At 39.6% G+C, this 21,764-nt stretch overlaps 1 protein-coding gene and 1 pseudogene across 1 annotated transcript in view; both read right to left on the bottom strand.

Annotated features, from left to right (window-relative positions):
• otud4 (OTU deubiquitinase 4) overlaps positions 1-21,764 on the bottom strand; it is a 109,448-nt gene that overhangs the window by 12,485 nt on the left and 75,199 nt on the right. Inside the window, exons 12-16 of the mRNA XM_072571168.1 lie at positions 13,324-13,433; positions 11,727-11,925; positions 6,929-7,076; positions 2,516-2,672; positions 1,014-1,238 (exon numbers count right to left, since the gene is read on the bottom strand). Of these exons, the coding sequence (XP_072427269.1) occupies positions 1,014-1,238; positions 2,516-2,672; positions 6,929-7,076; positions 11,727-11,925; positions 13,324-13,433 (839 nt within the window). The remainder of the gene's footprint in view (positions 1-1,013; positions 1,239-2,515; positions 2,673-6,928; positions 7,077-11,726; positions 11,926-13,323; positions 13,434-21,764) is intronic.
• Positions 14,353-14,830, bottom strand: LOC140482491 (centrosomal protein cep57l1-like; annotated as a pseudogene).

Genomic DNA, 21,764 nt, shown 5'->3' with positions numbered 1-21,764 from the left:
CGTGTAGTTTACTGTTCTGTGTTCTATATCATTCTACGTGATTATATGGTTTCTCATGGGGTAGAGACATCATACACAGGCTTCAGAATTGGGTGGGCTGTAACAGTATGTTATTATCTGTGCCCTGATCTTCTGAGTGAGAAGGATGAGGTATAGTAGAATAACTCTGAATTTAAGTACAAGTTGACAATCCTTTGTCTGAATCACTCAGGACCAGCTATCTTGCAGGTTTTGGAATTTTTCGGACAAAGGATTAAACGACATTTTCATAGTAAAGTTTTTTTAAAATCACCGAACAGCAGACCCACCTGTGACACTTACGAGCACAGAGACAGAATGAACTCCTGCCAGTGCTGGGTCATGTAGCTACGTCACACGTGAGTGACGTGGGTTGAGTGGGTGTGCCGTTGCACGCCAAACAACCTTGTTAATGAGAAAAAAACTTCAGGAAAAAACTTGGGATTTTGGAATTTCAGATAAAGGATTGTCTATCTGTAATTTGATTGCAGGTGGTAAAATGTGTTTTTCTGAATAGAAAAGGCAATTTTTGATTAACTAAGTAGTGCAACAGTTAATGCAATGCCATTTTATCTCTGACACACTGGTTCAAATTAGACAGAATTTTGTTGGCTCTAGACATCCTAGATTAAATGAATTTGGAAAGGTTCAATTATAGGTACACTGACAAAATAAAATGGCATACAATCACCACTAATAGAGATTAAAGGAAAATACTAATGTTGCAAATCTGAAATGAAAACAGAATATGTAGTTTCACAGGTGTTGAAAGTGCAGCACACAATTTCATTCTACAGGCTATCTTCCCCTCAGACAATGAATGACTTGCATTTTACAATATCTGTGACTGTTCCATTATTATTCCAAAGTACCAGTGTTTGTTAATCATGTTCAGCAAGACCATGGAATAATACAGGTAAACAGAAGAATTCCCAGTAATTTCACAAATTAAAATAAAACCTGTGATAGTTTTGAGAAAAGATCATGCTATTTACCATTCGGAAGGTCGGCTCCATTTTTGTTGTATGAAAACACAGGTGCACTGGTGAGGTACTCTCCCTTTTCATTCACAGCAAACCCAGGGTATAACAGATCATCGTAAGAGCTTGTGATGTGAGTTGCAGGCATTGGTGGGAGATTAGCCCCACGCATTGGTGCGCAAAGTGGGGTTATAAATGCTGAGGTCACCTGAGGCTGTGATACAGTTGGACTGGACATCACTGAAGATGGAGATAAAGATGAAATGAATGTCTGTGTCAAACACTCAAACAACAGAAGCTGTCCTCAATATTCTGAAGAATAAAACTGTCACACAATAATATTGCAATGAAGCTGTGAATCATATTTCTGAATTCTTCAACTTCATTGTTTTAAAAGTGTTTATTGTTAGATAACTGAGCATTTGATTCCCAACTATGGGGCTATCATGAAAGCAAACATTCCTTGACATTATTAACATCACCGAAGTAACTTTACAAATGTTCAACGATAGCATTCATTTTGTAACAAGAAATACTAGCATTTTCAAAAGTTGAATATAATTGTTATTAATGTGGTCCAGATTCATATATTAAGTTTCTTAATACACAAAAAAAATCAATTCCAACGCGCAATCACACTAGAAGCATGAAGTATACCTGAAATATTCCCAAAATTAAATCTAGAACTTTTCTCTGAACAAATAATTTGATTTTAAGGTGTATAATTTCAGAAGATGGGGAGGTAGAATTTGTAAGGATAGGTAACTTAAAAACTGAGTGAAATAACGGTTAAATATGTAATGTGAAGCATTTTTACATTGGAACAAATATTACAGATTGGCGCAAATGCAATCATCTAACTATTCTCATCCCATTTTCCATATCCTATAAACCTTGGCATATACAACTCTCCACATTCAGATTCACCAACTTAACTCCTGACATATCTTAACACTTCTTCAATGTTGAGGATTTCTGCCTCTACCACCCTCATAGGCAATGAGTTCCAGATTTCCACAATACTCATAGGGATTAAGAAATTTAATATATAAATCTGGACCACATTAACAACAATTATATTCAACTTTTGAAAATGCTAGTATTTCTTGTTACAAAATGAATGCTATCTTTGAACATTTGTAAAGCCATTTGTTACTTCGGTGATGTGGGGATTTCCTCACATCTCCTCAAAACTCCCTGCTCCTTCCCTTTCACTGAATCCCTCCACCAAGGGGAAAAGTTCCCTACTGGCCACATCCCTCTACTTTACACATTTCAATCACCTCTGCTCCTAGGAAAACAGCCTCAGTCTGTCTAGTCTCTCCTCATAATTAAAAGCCTCCAGACTAGAAAACATCCTGATAAATAATCTCTGTAACCTCTCCAGTGCAATGACATCCCCTCCTATACTGTGGATTCCAGAAATGCACACAATAACTGTGAAACTACCTATATACTCCATGCAATATGCAACTATATTTTAAATTATATCAGTAATCTCCAATTAAACATATTACCTGCTGATTGGCAAGTGACTGACTCAGATGGATGCACTGAAAGCACCGGTGAAGTCAATGATGGTGTTGATGAAGGAAGATGTGATGAGCTCATATCTGACTGAAGGACAGGATCCATTCTTTGTGTTGTAGGGCAAGGGGGAATCTCCAATGGATTCTTCAAAACAGACATTTAAATGAAATTAGTATACAGAATTTTTAATCTGATAATTATACTATTTGCATGTACTCAAACTACACATGGTTGGAGTGCATCAGAAAATGATTTTTGTCATCTTGGTGGGACTTTCTGAACTTTTACCTGTATTGAGGTACCCGTAGAGACTGAATTTTCAGAAAGAAACTCAAGCTCCTGTCAGTAGGTGAATGGATTACATGACAAAATGTTGTGTTTTAGAATGTTTACTCTAACAAACTAAAAGCTCTGTTAACTAACCACAATTTGTGTGGGCAACTTTTACTTCATACTTACTACCAGTCACCTTTGTCTTCTATCCAGTGGAATGTTCTCACCTTGCAAACACCTTTGAGGAACAACCACCATCTTTGGCCTCTCCCTCTGCAAAACCACCAAATCGGGCAGCCTAGCATGGGTGAGCAAGCAGGTTTGCCAACTTCCCTCCCGACACATCCAAATCCTTCCTAAATGTTGGGGGTTTCTGCCTCTGACACACTGACAAGCAGTGAGTTCCAGATTGTTGGACCCTATTGACTGTCTCAACGCCTCAATTCAAAGTGGTAAACCTCTGATCCTGCACGATTCATGCAAGCCCCTGGTAAGATCACAAATCCCTGTTAAAAATCTTGATCTCCTTAGTTATGTAACAAGCCTTCCCAATTCCTTTCCTTTTGACTTACAACCACCAGGTTGGTTCCCCTCAGAGTTGGCTGATGGTGGTGATTACCCAAGAATCCTGCCTAATGTGCTTCTGCACCATTTTACCAGGCATCCTCCTTATTCCTGTCCCGTGCAGGTTGGTAAAATTCAGATCCTCTCGAGTTTTTGATTTTTATTTGCTGCTATCTAAAACTCAGCCAATCCCCAGTCTCATGATTCTTCTTGAAAACGTTAGTTAGCCCCTTCTTTTACTCTAGTATTAGCATCAACTTCTAGTTGAATCAATTGCTATTAAATATAGAAACATAGAAAATACATGCAGAAATAGGCCCTTCAATCTTTTGAGTCTGCGCCACTATTCAGTAACAATTACGGCTGATCGTGCCATTTCAGCATCCCACTCCCACTTTCTCTCCAAGCCCCTTGATCTCTTTAGCCACAAGGGCCATGTCCAGCTCCCTCCTGAATATATCTAACAAACCGGCCCCAACATCTTTCCACAGTAAAGAATTCCACAGGTTCACAACCCTCTCCCATTCTTAGACGGTGACCCCGAGTTCTGGACTTCCTCAACATTGGGAACATTCTTCTCACAATTCAGCTATGCAGTCCCATCAGAAACATATAAAATCCTATGAGATTCCCACTCATTCTAGTAAATTCCAGAGAGTACAAGGCCAGTCGATCCAGTCTTTCTTCACGTCAGTCCTGCCATCCCGGGAATCAGTCTGGTGAACCTTTGTTGGACTCCCTAAATAACAAGAATGTCCTTCCTCAGACTAGGAGACCAAAACTGCACTCAATACTCAAGGTGTGGCCTCACCGAGGCCCTGTTTTGCTGCAAAAATACATTGCTATACTCAAATCTAGCTCTGAAGGCCAGCATGAAATGTGCTTTCCTCACTGCCTGCTGCACCAGCATTCCAACCTTCAGTGATTGTCCCACCATGACACCCAGGTCTCGTTGTACCTGACCTTTTCCTAAACTGCCATCATTCGAATAGTAATCTGCCTTCCTGTTTTTGCCACTGCGGAGGATTTAGGAAGGATTTTGCTTTTATTTCTCATCGAATTACAAATTCATTGAGAATTCTAAAATATTTATCTCTTAAAAAAAATAAGATTTCAGATTGAAGACTGCTTCCATGCTTTTGTCGGAGGATTGAATATTGATGAACTATCTCTGACAGTGTGGCATTCCTTTTGTACTGCACTGGTGTGTCAGCTTAGGTCATATGTTTGAGTCTCCAGATACAGTTTGAACCTAAACAAGAACTGTGGTACCCATCGATGACACCTCAAGCAATGGGATCTTGTGAAACAATATAGTGTTACGAAAGTCTTCTTCCACACCTGGTCTGTAGCAACTCCACTTTCCCCAGCTATGCAACAATGCCTGACCCTGCCACTGAAGCCCCAGTGAAACCCCTCAATTATTGAGCTAAACTTCACTAATGCTCACTAGTCTCCCTACTGTAAACCTCCCCAAGCTTCAAATCACCAAACTGATGTAACTTAATTCTTACTGAAATCAAGACCTGCAGTCTCCAAATCCCCATGCTCTCATATCATGCAGCACATGAATTGGCTCTCAAAAGCCATGTCAACTGCAAATTCCTTCATAACCATTAGTGATTTTCTACTATTTGTGTATTCACACTTATCTGGCTCCTCTTAATACCTATTATTCATTTTGGCCTGGTGTTCAATTATTGGCATCAACTCATTTAGCCTTTGGCCATGCTAAATTTCCCAGTGTCCAAGAATGTGCAGGTTAGGTGGATTAGCCATGGGAAATTAATGGTTAGAGGGATAGGATAAAGGGGCACTGGTGGGGGTTTGTCTGGGTAGGATGCTGTTCAGAGGATTGGTGTGTACTTGATGGGCCAAATGGCCCACTTCAACACTAAAGATTCTATGGAACTGTCTCCCTGCCAATAGGTAACAAGTAATTATACAAAGTCTGCATAAAATCTCTCTTGATTTGCAAGAGACTATTAGCTATATATAGCTTCAGAAACACTACTCTGTACAGCAAGGCAAGGAGAAAGTAGAGCAATTGAACATATGCTGTTGATGCAATTCCGCATCAATCTCTAGTCAACTGAACTAACCAAACCTCCCCAGCCAGCAAATGCTTATCCAACACTTCTTCAAATATGTTATAATATAGTCCCCATTCCAATTCCATCCTTTGTTCAGCTGCTTGACTGTACCCTTTCATACTTAACGTAACCCCATGCTTTACTAAATTCAAATATTAATTTGAATGCTATGGCCTAACGTTGCATTTTCTCCATTTCTAAGATGGTAAGAACTAAGGCAATAATAATCCAATGCTCAACATCATGGAAAAGTGTCATTGTTCTTTCTGAAGCACTCTCTCTCATACACAAATGCACACAGTTTTAAGTTTGGGCTATAATATGACTATAGGATATAGATTCTTTCACTGTTAATGCTGTTGTTTTGCTTCACTTAATTTTTAAGAGCTTTAGGACCTCTTAGGACACTGACAATATATAAAAAGTATGGTTAATGTTATGCCTCTACTACTCTTCCTACTGACTGCCAGAGATCAGTGAAAGAGTGTCTACTTGGACCTTTAACAGGTCATGTGATGCTCACATACACACTGGTCATTCCTTGATGCCAATCCAATTTTAAAAATGTTTTGGAGGATGATTAGTTCTAAAGATCTGTCCAATGGTGGAGTAGGAGGGTGGAATCTTGCTTAGACAAGATTAACCTCTGAACTGCTTATCCGTATTGTACTCCATGTAGTGTGGATTTGGTCAAGGAGGGCTAAAATATTTCATAATATAAATAGTATCTTTGAAGAACAGTGACATTATTAATAAGCTTAGTTAATCTTATGGACTCTTACATGTTTCAGCAATCTACTGCCACCATGATCAGAGAAAAGAAATTACAATTAGCACATAACTGTACTTCACTCAAAATTACTTAGCTTAATTAATAACTACATCATTTATCTAGCATCTTTGAAAAAAAAATGTTGGAATAGGATTGCAGGACAAAGTCATGACACAATGAGTCTGGTGTTTATCAATCTTCTTTCATCAGGACTCATTTTATGCAACCTTCTTTGAATAATTACACTCTTTCCAAATGTTTCTCCATTACAGAAACACGTCCATGTTTTATAGTCTTGATGTATTTCTCCTTAGTCTTCTAATCCCAAATATGTTTCGTCCCTTTATCTTGCTCTGCATTCTCTGACCCCCAAATCCCTCCAACACATCATTAAACTCTTCCTATTCTCTATAGCTAGAAACTGATTTTATACAGTTATACTGTTTGGTTATTGATAACCGATATATTTTCCTCAATGTAACATTTTAATGGTGTAATGACATTGCTTTGTTCCCTTAAAAAAAATTATCAAATTAAAGAGCACTCACCAATCTCCAAATAGAATCTTGGAAGGTTGGAATCTGTCATTATGCAGTTTTCTCATCAAGTGTATTAAGTCTCATCAAGTACATTAAAGACCCACAGACACTGAAATCCCAGTAACATAAAACTAAATAAAATGTACACAACGTACTCACATTCAGTGCAGGAAAGGGTTGCTCAGCTCTCTGATGCATTTTGTCTGGGGCTTGAGCCTCATTAGCTTCTGGTTCCACCTTCACTGAAGGAGCAAGGTGTTGACATTCTGAATTTGTGTAGTTCGATTCCAAGTCTCGATCATGCTTTCTACAAATCAGATAGTTAAACAAATCATTTGTTTTAATTTCGTTGGACTTAATTTTATTCTTGTGTTCTGGAAAAAAATGGATCAAGAAAATTGCACTGCAGCAGGGAGAGAAAACACTTTAGGGGACTGTGGATCATAGCACAAACAAAATACAATGAACTCTCAGTAGACAGATGAGCACAACAATCCTTCACTTAAATAAGTTCCAGCTGAACACACACCCAGGGAGAGCTCACAAATTAGACTTGCAGCTTGACAGTCTAATCTTTGATGTTTCAGATTCTAGAGACATTTCAAAAGGGTGAATTTTAAAAAGCTAATTGGCTTCAACTTTCTCCTTATGTGAGAGCATGGTGTGAGCAAGTTGGATATTGCATTTTCTGCATTAAGCAGTGACTATGCTTCTAGATGTACTTAATAGCTCATGGAGCTCTGAGATTTCAAAGAGTCTTAAAAATCCTGATATAAATACAAGTCCTGACTTGCTTTCTCAGCTGATGATGCAAGAACTGAAAGACACAGACTCAAAGTTTTGCACAAGAGATACAGAACTTTTTTTTTGTTACACGGAGACGCAATTAACTGACACTTGCTGGCATCAGGCTAGTGGAAATAGAAAACAATGCAAAATTTCAAAAGGAAGTTGGATAGGGATGGGGAAGAAATAAACTTGCAGGATTTCACAGATAGAGTGAAAGAATGAGACTGACAGGACTACTCTACAAGGAGCTCGCATGGACTTAAGATAAGTGAACTCCTTCTCTGCTATTACACCTACAAACTAAATTGTACACCATAGCATGTTCATCACAACCCCTCCCAGGCACTTCATTGGTTAAAATATTGGGGGAGACAAAGAGAAGGAAAGCAAAGTCTATGGTCCCAACAGTAAAACCACACTGATTCTTTGTTTGGAGTGCTGGAAATTGCTTTGTGACCATCACATTAGATTGCTCACACTTCACTTCAAGTATTGCTGCTCCACTGTTGACTGCAAATTGGAATCTTATTGATAGTCAGGAGCTGTGCTCAGATGGGTATGAAATTCCACATCATGGATCTTTAAGCCTTCTATGCAATGTATTAAATAGTGGAGGAACTGCAAATGGACTTGAGGATCATAATTTCTGAAAACTGACCATGAGTAATTTGTAATGCATGAACATAACATATGCCAAATTATTCAAAAAATAAATAAATAAGATCAATGAGAAATCCATTCTTCACTTTGAAGATGAAATTGTCAGTTAACACCTGACACACTACGGCTGGACTTTGCCTACTCCAGCCCTGCATTGCAGATTAAACCAAACTGTACTTGTGTGCATCTGAATGAGAAACAGGAAGAACGGAGTTTGAATATATACAGCTAATTTTCCACTAGAGAGTTGCGTCCATTGCAAATTACATTGAGAATGTCCAAGGTCATCTTAGTTGTCTTTATTTTCAGGATTTAGGAGACACAGGTGAGATTGTAATTACAGACTATTCCTAATTCATTTGTTACAGTGTTGATAGTCTGCTGCAGTCACTTGGTCATAGCCTTTCAGCAATGCAGCTGAGTAGTCAATTAAGAAGCTAACTTTATTGAACTAGTAATGCGTTGGCTTGACCAGGTAGCAGTTTTTCCTTCCCTCCTGAAGGATGCTGGTGAAAAACTTCAAGTTTTAAAACAACCTGGTAGCTTTTATAGTAATTTTCTTCTGGTATTTTCCCGCAAATTACTTTGGATCCTTTGGCTCTATTAATGGTGAATGCCACAAAATTCACACCTATTAAAGAAACTTACAGAAATATATAAAATATATGAAAGGAATAGATAGGATGGAAACAGGGAGGCTGTTTCCACTGGCAGGTGAAACTAGAACTAGTGGGGCATAGCCTCAAAATAAGGTGGAACAGATTTAGGACTGAGTTCATTAGCAACTTCTTCAGCCAAATGATTGTGAATCTGTGGAATTTTCTGCCAATTAGAACAGTTGAGGGTACCTCACCAAATATTTTTAAGGCAAAGACAGATAAGAGTTTTGAACAGTAAAGGAATTAAGGGTTATGGTGAGCGGGTACATACATGGAGCTGGGTCCACGAAAAGATCTTACTGAATGGCCGAGAAGGCTCAATGGGTCAGATGGCTTCCTCCTGCTCCTATTTTTTTATGGTCTTATTAAAGGCTGCAACAGCACTGCAACATTTTGGGAGGCTATTTATGCTGAAATCCAGGAGTTGCAGCGCACGTCAAAAACAAAACAGCTCATGCAGAGGCTGAAGCAGAACCACTGTCATTTGGGAAGCAGGGTGACCTGCCCAGGGATACGCGGTTTGGTCAATCCACCTGTAATTAAGACATACGGTCTACACACCTCAACATGACTACTGGCCCCAAATTTCATCCACTGCATTTACTCATTTTTGCGATTGGCAGACTGTTGTTTTGGCTTAATGGCAGCATGCTGATCATAATAAATACCACTCATCTTGCTGATGCTTAAAATCAATACAAAACAGCATCTCACCATCACATATACCTTCAAGTTGTTTGCAACAAGCAGAAGTAATAACTGTACCCAAACAGTATGTGCTTACAAAGCCCAAACCACTGTCCGCTATACACTGACGTGATTCCGTCATTGGACAGCATTTTCTATATAATTCAATTACACTAAGAATTTAAATAGTCAGTCACACTCACAATGTGCCACATTTGCACACACTCGAAGATTTGAAACCTTTCTGGTTTAATATATTTTTATACAATAAGCACTCTTTGCACACCAAAAGAGCATATATATACATTGTGCCTGTTTAAACTCAACAAAATAGGTCATTGCCATTCTCAAACTTATTTTTCAAGGTAATGCCTTAATTCTCCTGGTCTCCAGCATCTGCAGTCCTCACTTTCTCCTAGTTGATTTTAACCTACTGTGAATCCTCTTGCAAGGATACCTTGCTTGAAGAAGCTCTCCTCGCCCCTCTACAAGGATCTCAGCGAGTTCCTCTCTCACTGCAATCCCCAGGTCATCTCCTCTGCCCACCTGCTTGACACACCCTCTTCATTCCTGAAGAAGGGCTTATGCCCGAAACGTCGATTCTCCTGCTCCTTGGATGCTGCCTGACCTGCTGCGCTTTTCCAGCGACACATTTTTCAGCAATGCCTTAATTAATCAGAGTCAAACTGATGGTTTAAATTTAAACAAGGCTCAGCGGTTTACTGTCAGTCAATTAAAAAATAACTGGTGTATTCTTCATAGCAACATCTCTACCCAGGAGTCCGCTTTCCAACCAGTCAGTATTTTCCTCAAAGTGCCTTATCCACTTTCAGTGTAAAAAGATGTGTTTTATTTACACTGGCATTTATTGCATATTGTCCAAAATGCAAAGTTTCAAAAAATGTGTCATTTTTCAGCACTACTCAAGTTCTGCACTAACAAACTAATGAGAGAGGGAAATGTGAAATAAGTCAAACGACCAGACCAATGGAAAGTTTTGAGCCTGTGTTTTCACAATCCCAACGGATCGTATTTACAGGATGGTGGTCATACCACACCAGATGACGACTTATCCTTCCTAATTCCATCTTCTTTCTTTCAAGCAGTGAGTTCCAGATTTTCTGGATACTTTCCCTTGAATTCTCTCTAAACCTCTTAAATCTATACTCCTCGTTATCAACTCAACCAAGATAAATACAGCCTTCCTAACCATTCAATCCAGATCCCTCAATTTTATGCACTTTAAGTAGATTTTATCCCCTCAGCTTTCTCTCTTTCAAGAAACAACTCTAGCTTCTCCAATCTTTCCTCAAATTCTCCCATCCAGATAACGTTCTCATACATTCCCTATTTATCTTGTCCAGTGCAAAAACAATCCTTCCTATAACATGTTAGAACTATACAATCCCTTGTAACAGTGAAATGTTACATATCAGAAACTACATATCATCGACTTGCATTTGTATTGATGTAGCCTAACTGGTCATTTATAAAGTTCCAACATAACCACCCAAATTTTAGTCTCACCCAATAAAGGCAAGCATTCTGCATGTTATCTTAACAAACTTATCCATTGTCCAGCCATGTTCAAGGACTTAAGGATATATTCTCTAATTATTCTCTGTTACTCTACACTTCTCAGCATTATACCATACATTGTCTATTCCTTTTTGGCTTCCATATTACTTGGCTTTTTCCAGACCAAATCTCATTGCCATTGTTACAACCACATGCCTAGTCCACTGATATCTTGCAGTGTGCAAGTTCCTTTTTCATCATCAACCACATTAAACGTTTATATTGAATTTAAACTTGTTGATCATGCCCTACTACATTCAAGTTCAAAACATTGACACTCATCACAAAAAGCAAGAGTCCTCATACTGGTGTATAGCCTGAATGGAAACAGAGTTCACATCACACAATTTTCATCAATCATTACATTTTGCTTCCCACCTTTGAGCTAATTTTAAATCCAGAATACCACTTTGCCTTGGATCCCAAGGTCCAACTTTTCATGATTAATCTGCACATGGGACCATATCAAAAGTCTCACTAAGATCCATTTAGATGGTATCAAATGCACTACTCCCACTAAAGCTCCTTGTTATGTACAGTGAAACCCAAACAACTAGCGAAACAGGAGATTCCCCAATACTCACTTTGAGAGTTTGGGAAAGTCTTCGTCTCGTCCTACATACTCAGCTGATGATTTTTTGGGTTGTTGACCTGGGGACTGCTGTGTGGAGCACTGCTGCCTGGCACCCATTGTTTGTTGCAGACGTGGCGGGAGGCTTGACTGTAATCGATTTGGTTTATTTACAAAACTACTTGAATTCTTCACTCCCTTGAAGTCAGCTTCTGTCAAGTGAAATACACAATTCTTTTATGTACAGTATTTTGGACTGAGTGTATGATAGCATGGCACAACAGAATCACTTGGTGTTCTAGGTGATACCTGTAGCCCAGACTGAAATGCCTGTAAAATGGTCAATTCACTTCAGTGTAGAATGTTGCAAAAGATGACAAAGGGAAATAAAATGACAAAGAAACCTTTAGTTATCAGAGCTAGGGTTATCAATAAACCTGTGGGAAGAACTTTGAAAGTACTTTTATCTTCAAACTGAAAGATGTGAGAACTTTGACGCAGTGTAAGGAACACAGCTGCAATGTCCATCAAGCCTGTGGAACATTGAACGTCTTATAACAGTCAAAAGAGGCATTTTGAAACAGTTCATAGGAACTCTGTCCATTGGGGGTAGCATTGCCATTCACATGACATTGAACTGACCATGCACGTAGTAACTTATTTCTGATCACCACAGTTTCTGAACCCATGTCCAGAGAGGGATGACATTGTTTTATTTTTCATTGTGCAGCCAAAAGGAGGACAACACATAAGTAGTTCTGCTTTTCCCTGTCATGACATTCCTAGTTCATGGTTTTCTTTAAGCAGCTCCTGCATGTTTTTGGTATCATTTGGACTGTTTGGTCCAACAGTACACCACCTGTGAACAGGACTAAAGTATTAAGAGTCTGGTTAGAGAACGTCACCCTTTTAGACTTCTTGTTAAGTTTAAGGCGGGCAATTGGGAGGGAGTGTCCATTTTCTGTGAATTAAAGATTTACAGCTGAGGTGAAAGATACCAGAACCTTTTCTTCTGTGGAGTAAAGATTGAGAGACAAGGCTAAGGATTTGGTGGACAATTCTACTTTTTAGGTATGATTTGGAAACCAGATGCATAAAATTTTAATCTCATCGTTTAACTTTAAAGATGGAAATAGATACAAGAGGCCAGGTGTCTTATAGTTTAAAAGGGTACCAGACAAACTAGAGATTGAGAGGATTCAGTTTCTGTGGATATTCACAAAATTGAAAGCAATCAGTTCACAAGTTTTATCACTCATTGAAGGATCCTGCATAACGTCCATCAGCAATCAATATGCTATTCATATTCAATACTTTTGAAGTGTAGTTTGAGAACTTTGTAATCCTACAACTTTGCCAGTGTTGTTATTCAAGTCTGAACCCTTGTAACAGTGAAATGTTACATATCAGAAACGACATATCATCGACTTGCATTTGTATTGATGATCACAATATAAAACTATAAATGGATATATATAAAATAAATAGCAAGTTAATATATATCAGTTTGTAAAACAAATTTAAGCATTGTTTTGTTAATGTCATATCGTAAATCACAAATCTCCTCTTCCACCACAATCAAAGAATGTATTAAAAAGAGAAGTCTTTACCAGAGTTGATATTCATTGGCTTCTTAGCTCTTTTCCCCTGAACTCTGTTCCAGCTTGAGCCCCGAGAAACCTGTGTAAGTGGCCTAAGGTTCTGGAGAGAGGCATTGTATCTAAACAGAAATAATACATACATATACGTTTGAAGAAGCATACAGCTTGTCATGACATTCCTAGTTCATGGTTTTCTTTAAGCAGCTCCTGCATGTTTTTGGTATCATTTATATTTTCAATATTCAGTCCAGCCCTTTAGTGCTGTTTTTGAGATTTGTCACTTTCTGATTTTGCAGTTCTGCTGCTGTAAGAGCAAACATAACCCAATGGATCGAGTATAAAATTAGAAGGGCGCCTGAACAAAATACAACGATACAGCATTCACCAGTTACTTGTTACCTGTAACCTGCTACTTGTAACTGCATTTTCTTTTTAGTAAATAAACCATTTGGTATTTTGCAAATGTAAGTAACTTGAAACGAGTGAGAATTGGCACATTCACAAAACAATGGACAGATCTCACCCACAGTTATTGTGCATTACCCTCATGGACAATGATAACTTGTAATTGGGCCACTAGATGGGAGCATTGGCCACCAACTCTCAGAATGAATCATAGAATCCGTAAAGTGCAGCAAGAGGCCATCGAGTCTGCACCGACCCTGCGAAGAACATCCTACCTAGACCCAGCCCGCCACCCTATCTCTGCAACCATGCCTTTATCCTGGCTAACCCACCTAACCCAAATACTCTGGGGCAATTTGGCGTGGCCAATCCACCTAAACTGCACATCTTTACACTGCAGGAGGAAGCTAGAGCTCCGGTGCAAACTCCCATTAAACACAGTAACCCAAGGCTGGAATCGACCCGGGTCCCAGGTGCTGTGAGGGAACAGGGTTCGGGTTAGGGCTAGCAGTGTTAACCACAGAGCCATTGTGCCACGCATTTTTTTTTGACCAAGTGGGTTTTTAATTTGAATATGAAATATTAAATAACACATATACAAAGGTTGATGACAATCTTAAATCTCTCTCTCTCTCAACAAGACCATCCCTTGGGTGCAGCTGACACTTCCTTCATTTCATCCAGAGATCGTGTTTGTTCCTTTCGTGCCAATATTGAGTATCTCCCTCAATACTTTTTTTTTTGCTTTCACCTTCAATTTCTCAACACTGCCCTGGTGCTTTTTGGAGTTCAGCAATTTATTCCACTCTATTCTTCTCCAGTTGTTTTACTGGACAGTCAACTTCACATTCTAAATCTTCACAGACATCAATATTTTCAGCAGCTTCTATTTGTTTTAACAGATCTTAATGCTCACAAAACTCATTTGGCTGTGCGCATCCTGCAATGTCGAGAAGCTTAGAAAGCTCAGCAGGTGAAGAGGACATGGAACAGGATGCAAATTGTGATCCCCATTCCTCACTCTGTCGGTATCACAAGTTACTTTTCATGGATTCTTAAGAGTCCTTTGAACAGGAAGTTTCTGTCTTCCATCAAATGTCATTATGTTATAGTGTCAGAGTATTGAGTACAGGAGTTGGGAGGTCATGTTGCGGCTTTACAGGACATTGGTTAGGCCACTTTTGGAATGCTGTGTGCAATTCTGGTCTCCTTCCTATCGGAAGGATGTTGTGAAACTTGAAAGGGTTCAGAAAAGATTTACAAAGGATGTTGCCAGGGTTGGAGGATTTGAGCAAAAGGGAGAGGTTGAATAGGCTGTGGCTGTTTTCCTTGGAGCGTCGGAGGCTGAGTGGTGACCTTATGGAGGTTTATAAAATCATGAGGGGTATGGATATGGTAAATAGACAAGGTCTTTTCCCTAGGGTGGGGGAGTCCAGAACTAGAGGGCAGAGGTTTTGGGTGAGAGGGGAAAGATATAAAAGAGACCTAAGGGGCAACTTTTTCATACAGAAGGTGGTACATGTATGGAATAAGCTGCCAGAGGAAGTGGTGGAGGCTGGTACAATTGCAACATCTAAAAGGCATCTGGATGAGTTTATGAATAGGAAGGGTTTGGTGCTGGTAGGTGGGACTAGATTGGGTTGGAATATCTGGTCAGCATGGACGGGTTGGACTGAAGGGTCTGTTTCTGTGCTGCGAATCTCTATAACTCTATCAGATGGAAACCATTGTGTACATTTGTTGTGACAGACTTACTGGAACTAATGGATATGCAAGCAACGAATGAAAAATTCTGTATGGCCTGACCAAACATGAGGCAAGCAACAGTTTTCTCTTTTCATTATGCACTAGGTCTTTCCTCTTGATTTTCTTGTCCTTCTTTACAGAGCACAATTCCGTAAGTGTTCTGTTCATTCCTACTCCAGGTGTCTGAAGCTAAGCTGTGTTATCTTGTATAAGTTTACGCTGATGTTCTTTTCAAAGTTTCTATTCTAGTTCACCAATTCTCTTTTCAGCTCTGGTTTATTTAGCATTGACAGTTGGACACTCTTGGTCTTGCCTTTCCAATTCCTCAAGTTTTGATTGCAGTTCTGCCTGGTTCCAGTGCCTACCCATCTGCAGAGAGGTATTTATGGCCCACCATCATCCTCATGTATTTTGACTGTTCCTCCAAAAGTGAGCAGCACTCTTTAATTGGCAGCTTCGGTAGCTGTTTTCATCAGGGTCAGTCTGGGCCTCCTTTTGACAGCTTTGGTTGGTCTGTAACTCCGTGCAGCTTTTTCTTTCAGCATTATGGTGGATCCAGCCCAGGATTCCAGGGGGGGGGCGGGGCATGGGTGAGTTCTGAACCCAGAGGCCTCCTGAAATGGACTATGTGGACTTCGTCTTAAAATTCTCCTTTTTAAAAAATTCCTCTTTTTCCCCCTTTAGTATATTAACAGTGAAGGACCATTATTCTCAACTTTTAAAATTTTTTTTAGTTTTCTAATTTATTATTTGTATTTTTCTAAGTCTGTAATACGAGACATTTTATTTCTTAGTTTTTCTACTTTTCCCTTAAGAATTTGTACCTAAGATGGTACTGTAAGCCGTGACTTGTAAACGTTTCTCTGTACTCATCTGAGTACATGTGACAATAAAGCTAATACAATTCAACATGTGCCAGCCGAACACAAGTTCATTAAATGTTCCCTTCTCGATTGTGGCGTTATATTTTCTTTCCTTGTTCTGCTATATTTCATAGATCCCCTCCAGCGTGGAAGCAGCCACTGTTTGTATATGTTTGTAATGAAGAAAAACAAATCCCATCAGGGTAGTTTAGAAAAATTCATGTCTTGAATTTGGGAATGTTTTGAACTCATTGTATATATTTAAGCTTCTAATTGAGTCAACAGACTTCCAAATTCTCCTTTGCCTCTAACATCACTGGCAAGTAGGAATAGCGACACAATAAGCAGGAGGCAACCATTTGACCCTTCCAGCTTGATCTGCCACTCAATAAGTTCATGGTGATCTGATTGTAAATCAAGTAAAAGCAAAATACTGCTTCAGAAAACCAGAAAGCAGACAGGCTAGAACAACTCAGCAGATCTGGCAGCATATATGGAAAGAGGAGGGGAGCTAACCTTTCACTCTTGTTCTGAAGATGTGGGTGTACTGTACCATTAAGAGAGTTAAAAGCTAGCAGAACTACCTGACACAGCATCAAATGTTCTGAACAAGATATAATGTAACATCTGGTCAAACAACTCAATTAGCTGGTCGCCTGGAGACGACAAAACAAATTCAAATTAGGCCAATCAGTTTAAATTATACCTCGAAAAATACCAGACTCCAATCAAGCTTGAATTTAGTGTATTGACAATCTTAAAAGTCAATGACACAATCTGAGGCTTTGGGGGTATAAGACCGGGGAAAACTGAACAGGTGGGAGGAGAACTGCCAAGCCACCAGCATCTGCAGACTGCCCGGAGACTAGCTCTCGAAAAGGTACCTTTATCAAATCAGTAACCTGTGAAATGGAAATCCCTAAGAAGAAAAGAAGACCGAAGAAGATATAAACAAAAGGTTCGACATCTGGTTGGTTTTGAAAATTTGAATTTTTGATAAATCTTAATGGGGGTTTATCAGACTAGTATTATAGAAGGGAAAGTAAAAGATAGGTTGGAGGAAGGAGCTGTAAATAGTTGTTAGTTAAATATTCTCTGGTATACTTTAAAGAAATAAAGTTGTTAATTTGTACTTTAAATAGTTCTTGGCTTCTTGAAGTTTCACAGATTACTGCATAGGATAAATCTTTTTTGTGTTGCTGGTTTAAATTAAGCAGGAGGTTTACTCTTCTTTGAAGAAGTCATATTAGTCTTTAAATAATATTGCCATTTTCTCTCCACAGACGTTGCCAGACCTGCTGAATTTCTCCAAAACCTTGTTTTCATTTGTAACTTCAAATCCACATTACCCCAGATAACCCATCATTCCCTGAACAGAATCCAACTATCAGTCTTAAAAATATTTCAGTCTTTTCCCTGGGGTCGGGGAATCCAGAACTAAAGGGCATAGGTTTAGGGTGAGAGGGGAAAGATATAAAAGGGACATAATGAGCAACTTTTTCACACAGAGGATGGTATGGGTATGGAATGAGCTGCCAGAGGAAGTGGTGGAGGCTGGTACAATTGCAACATTTAAGAGGCATTTGGATGGGTATATGAATAGGAAGGGTTTGGAGGATATGGGCCGGGTGCTGCCAGGTGGGACTAGATTGGGGTGGGACATCTGGTCGGCATGGACAGGTTGGACATGCTGTACATCTCTATGACTTTATTTTCACCAATATTTCAGCAAGAGAGCTCCAAAGCTCTCAGAGAGAAAAAAAATCAGTTTTAAACAGTGACCCTCAATTCTAGAATCCCTCAGAAGAGGAAGCATTACCTCCATTTACCCTGTCAAGACCCCTGAGGATCTTATGCTTTCATCAGATTTCCTCCTACTCTTCTAATCTCTAGCATGTACAAGCCTAGCCTGTACAACCTTTCCTCAACAAGACAACACATTAATTGCCAGGTATTAGTCTGGTAAACCTCCTTTGACCTGCTTCCCATGCATTTGCATCTACCTTAGGAAAAGCAACCTATACTGTCTACAGTACTCCAGATGTCTCACCAATGTCCTGTATAACTGAAGCATAACCCCCATTATTTTTATCAACAGTTATTTTGAGGAGAACAGAATATATTATATCAGCCTTCCTAATTACTTGCTTCACCAGAGTACGAATCTTTTATGATTCGTACACTAGGAGATGTAGATCATTTTGCATCTCAGTGCTCTACACCATTTAGATAATATGCTTCATTTTATTCTTCTTGCCAAAATGAACAATTACACATTTTTCTACAGTATATACCTTTTACCACTTCTTTGACCACGCACTTAGCCTATCCAAATCTTTTTGCAGCCTCCTTGCAGCCACATCACAACTTACATTTCTGCGTATCTGTGTCATCAGCAAATTTGGCAACCACACCTTCCATATCTTCATCCAATTCACTTTTGTAAATTGTAGAAGGTTAAGGGCCCAGCACCAAACCCTGTGGCACATCAGCTGTTACATTTCGCCAACCAGAAAATGACCCACCTATGCACATTCTCTGCTTTGTTAGCCAGCCAACATTCTTTCCACACCAATGTCTACCCCCTACATGACGAATTTTAATTTTCTGCAGTAACCTTTGATGTGGCATATTACCAAATATATTCCCGTTCCTAGAATATAGAACCGTACAGCACAAAAACAGGCCCTTCAGCACACAATGCTACTAGATTAAACTAATCCCTTCTGCCAGCCCTTGATCCGTATCCCTGAACTCCTTGCGTATTCATATGCTTATCTAAAAGTCCCTTAAATACCCCTATCGTTTCTGCTTCCACCACCACCACCCCTGGCAGTACGTTCCAGACTCCTACCACTCTGTGTAAAAAACTTGCCCCTCACATCTCCTTTGAACTTTCTCCCTCTCACATTAAATGTATGCACCCTAGTTTTAGACATTTCAATTCTGGGAAAAAGATTCTGACCATCAGCCCTGTCTGTGCACCTCAATTTTATAGAATTTTCAAGTCTCCCCTCAGCCTCCGCCACTCCAGAGAGAACAACTCAAATTTTTCAAGCCTCTCCTTATAGTTCATACTGTCCAATTCAGGAAGCCTTTTCTGCAAAGCCTCCACATCCTTCCTGTAATGTGACGACCAGAATTGAATGCAATACTTACCTAACCAAAGTCTTATAAAGGTGCAACATAACATACTGACTCTTGTACTGAATTCCCCAAACAATAAAAGGCAAGCATGCCATACACCCTCTTTACCACCCTAGTTACTTGAGTAGCCACTTTCAGGGAGCTATGGACTTGAACCCCAAGGTCCCTTGTACATCAATGCTGTTCAGGGTCCTGCCATTAACTGTATACTTTTCCTTAATGTTTGATCTCCCAAAGTGCAGCACCTCACAATTACTGGCATTAAACTCCATCTGCCATTTTTCCGCCCATATCCACAACTGATCTGTATCCCGCTGTATCCTGTGACAACCTTCTACATTGTTCACAACTCCCCCGATCTTGGCATCATCTACAAACTTACTAATCCACCCAGCTACATTTTCATCCATATCACAAATATCAGAGGTTCTAGTAAAGATCCTTGCAGAACACAATAGTCACGGACCTCCAGCCTGAAAAAACAATCTTCCATCCACGACCCTCTGCCTTTTATGGCCAAGTCACCATGGATCCTAAGCATCTGCATCTTCTGGATGAGCCTATCATGAGTGACCTTGTCGAAAGCTTTACTGAAATCCATGTAGAAAACATCCACTGCTCCATCCTCATCGATCACCGTTGTCACCGCCACAAAAAATTTATACAAGTTAGTAAGACATGATCAGCCCTGCTACGAGAAAGTGAGGACTGCACATGCTGGAGATCAGAGTCAAAAAGGTGTAGTGGAGAAGCACAGCCAGTCAGGCAGCATCCAAGGAGCAGGAATGTTAACGGTTCGAGCATAAGCTCTTCATCAGGAACGAAGAAGAGCTTATGCTCAAAACGTTGACTCTTCTGCTCCTCAGGTGCTGCCTGACCAGCTGTTCTTTTCCAGCACCACACCTTTTGACTACGACCTGCCCTGCACAAAGCCACACCGAGTGTCCCTAATTAACCCATGCTTTTCCAAATGCGCATAAATCCTATCCCTAAGAATTCTCTCCAATACCTTCCCATCCATCCATCCATGTGAGACTCACTTGTCTACAGTTTCCTGGATTATCCCTATTTCCCTTCTTGAACAGAGGAACAACGTTAGTTACTCATCAGTTGTGTGGAACCTCTCCAGTGGCTAATTATTATACAAAGGTCTTGATCAAGGCCCCAGCAATCTCCTCTCTTCCCCTCTCAGTAACCTGCGGTAGATACCATCTGGCCTTGGGAACTATCCACCTAAATGCTCTTCGAGACCCAATACCACTTCTTTCTTGATCTCAAAATGCTGTAGCATATTGGCATACTCCATACAAATCTCACTACCCTCCACATCCTTCTCCTGGTGAATACTGACTCAAGATACTCATTTAGGCTCTCACCCACATCCTTTGTCTCCATGAACAAGTTCCCTCCTTTATTCCGGAGTGATCCTACCTTCTTCCTTGTTATCCTCTTGTTTCTAATGAATGTGCAGAATGCTATGTTCCATGTCGTTACTTGCCAATTCACTTCAACCAGCTCTTTCAATGTTAATAGCAAAAGTCTCATTGTCAGTTCTCTCTGTCTCAAGATGAATGTAAATTTCAATCATATTATGGTCACTGCTACACAGGGAAGTTTTCACTAGAAGATCATCAATTAATCCTATCTCTTTGCAAGATACAGTCAGTTCTTCTATAATGCAATGGTTGTGCTCTTGTGCAACCCCACATTATAGAAAAATCACTTTAAAAACAGCGCTTAAAGTGTTGGCAATGTAATCGTGTTCCAGCCAACACACTTATTGAAAGTTTGCGCTTTAGAAACCCCAATTCACCAGTCGCATTGCAACAAATTTGTATTGACGAAACACACGATTATAGCAGAATAACCTGTACCAGATCTAGTACAGATGCCGTCTGGTCAGCTCCAGAACATGCTATTCTAAGAAATTGCCCTGAAAAATTCCTAGGATATCCTCATCTAGGCTATCTCTACTCATTTGACCTTTCTAGTGTTCAGACATCATGGATAAACTAGAATAATGGCATAGACTAAAAAAAAACTATACAATTAACCTGGAATTATTTTCGATAGAGTAGAGAAAGTAGAGAACGAAGAAGAGAATGAAGTTATTAAAATTAATGATAACAGGTAAACAGACAATCTTTTTTCTGATTGGAGGAGTCAATGACAAGAGCTCAACAATTAAAAACTGTCGCAAAGACCAAAACCAACAAATGTTTACACAGATGATGACTAGAGCTAGAAATACTTTGCCACAGAAATGCAGTACACTTCTACTTTTTAGGG

This window comes from Chiloscyllium punctatum, chromosome 1 (assembly GCF_047496795.1).
Source record: "Chiloscyllium punctatum isolate Juve2018m chromosome 1, sChiPun1.3, whole genome shotgun sequence".
NCBI classification, from domain to species: domain Eukaryota; kingdom Metazoa; phylum Chordata; class Chondrichthyes; order Orectolobiformes; family Hemiscylliidae; genus Chiloscyllium; species Chiloscyllium punctatum.
Note: the sequence above shows the minus strand (reverse complement) of the source record. Positions and strands in the feature narration are given on the sequence as shown.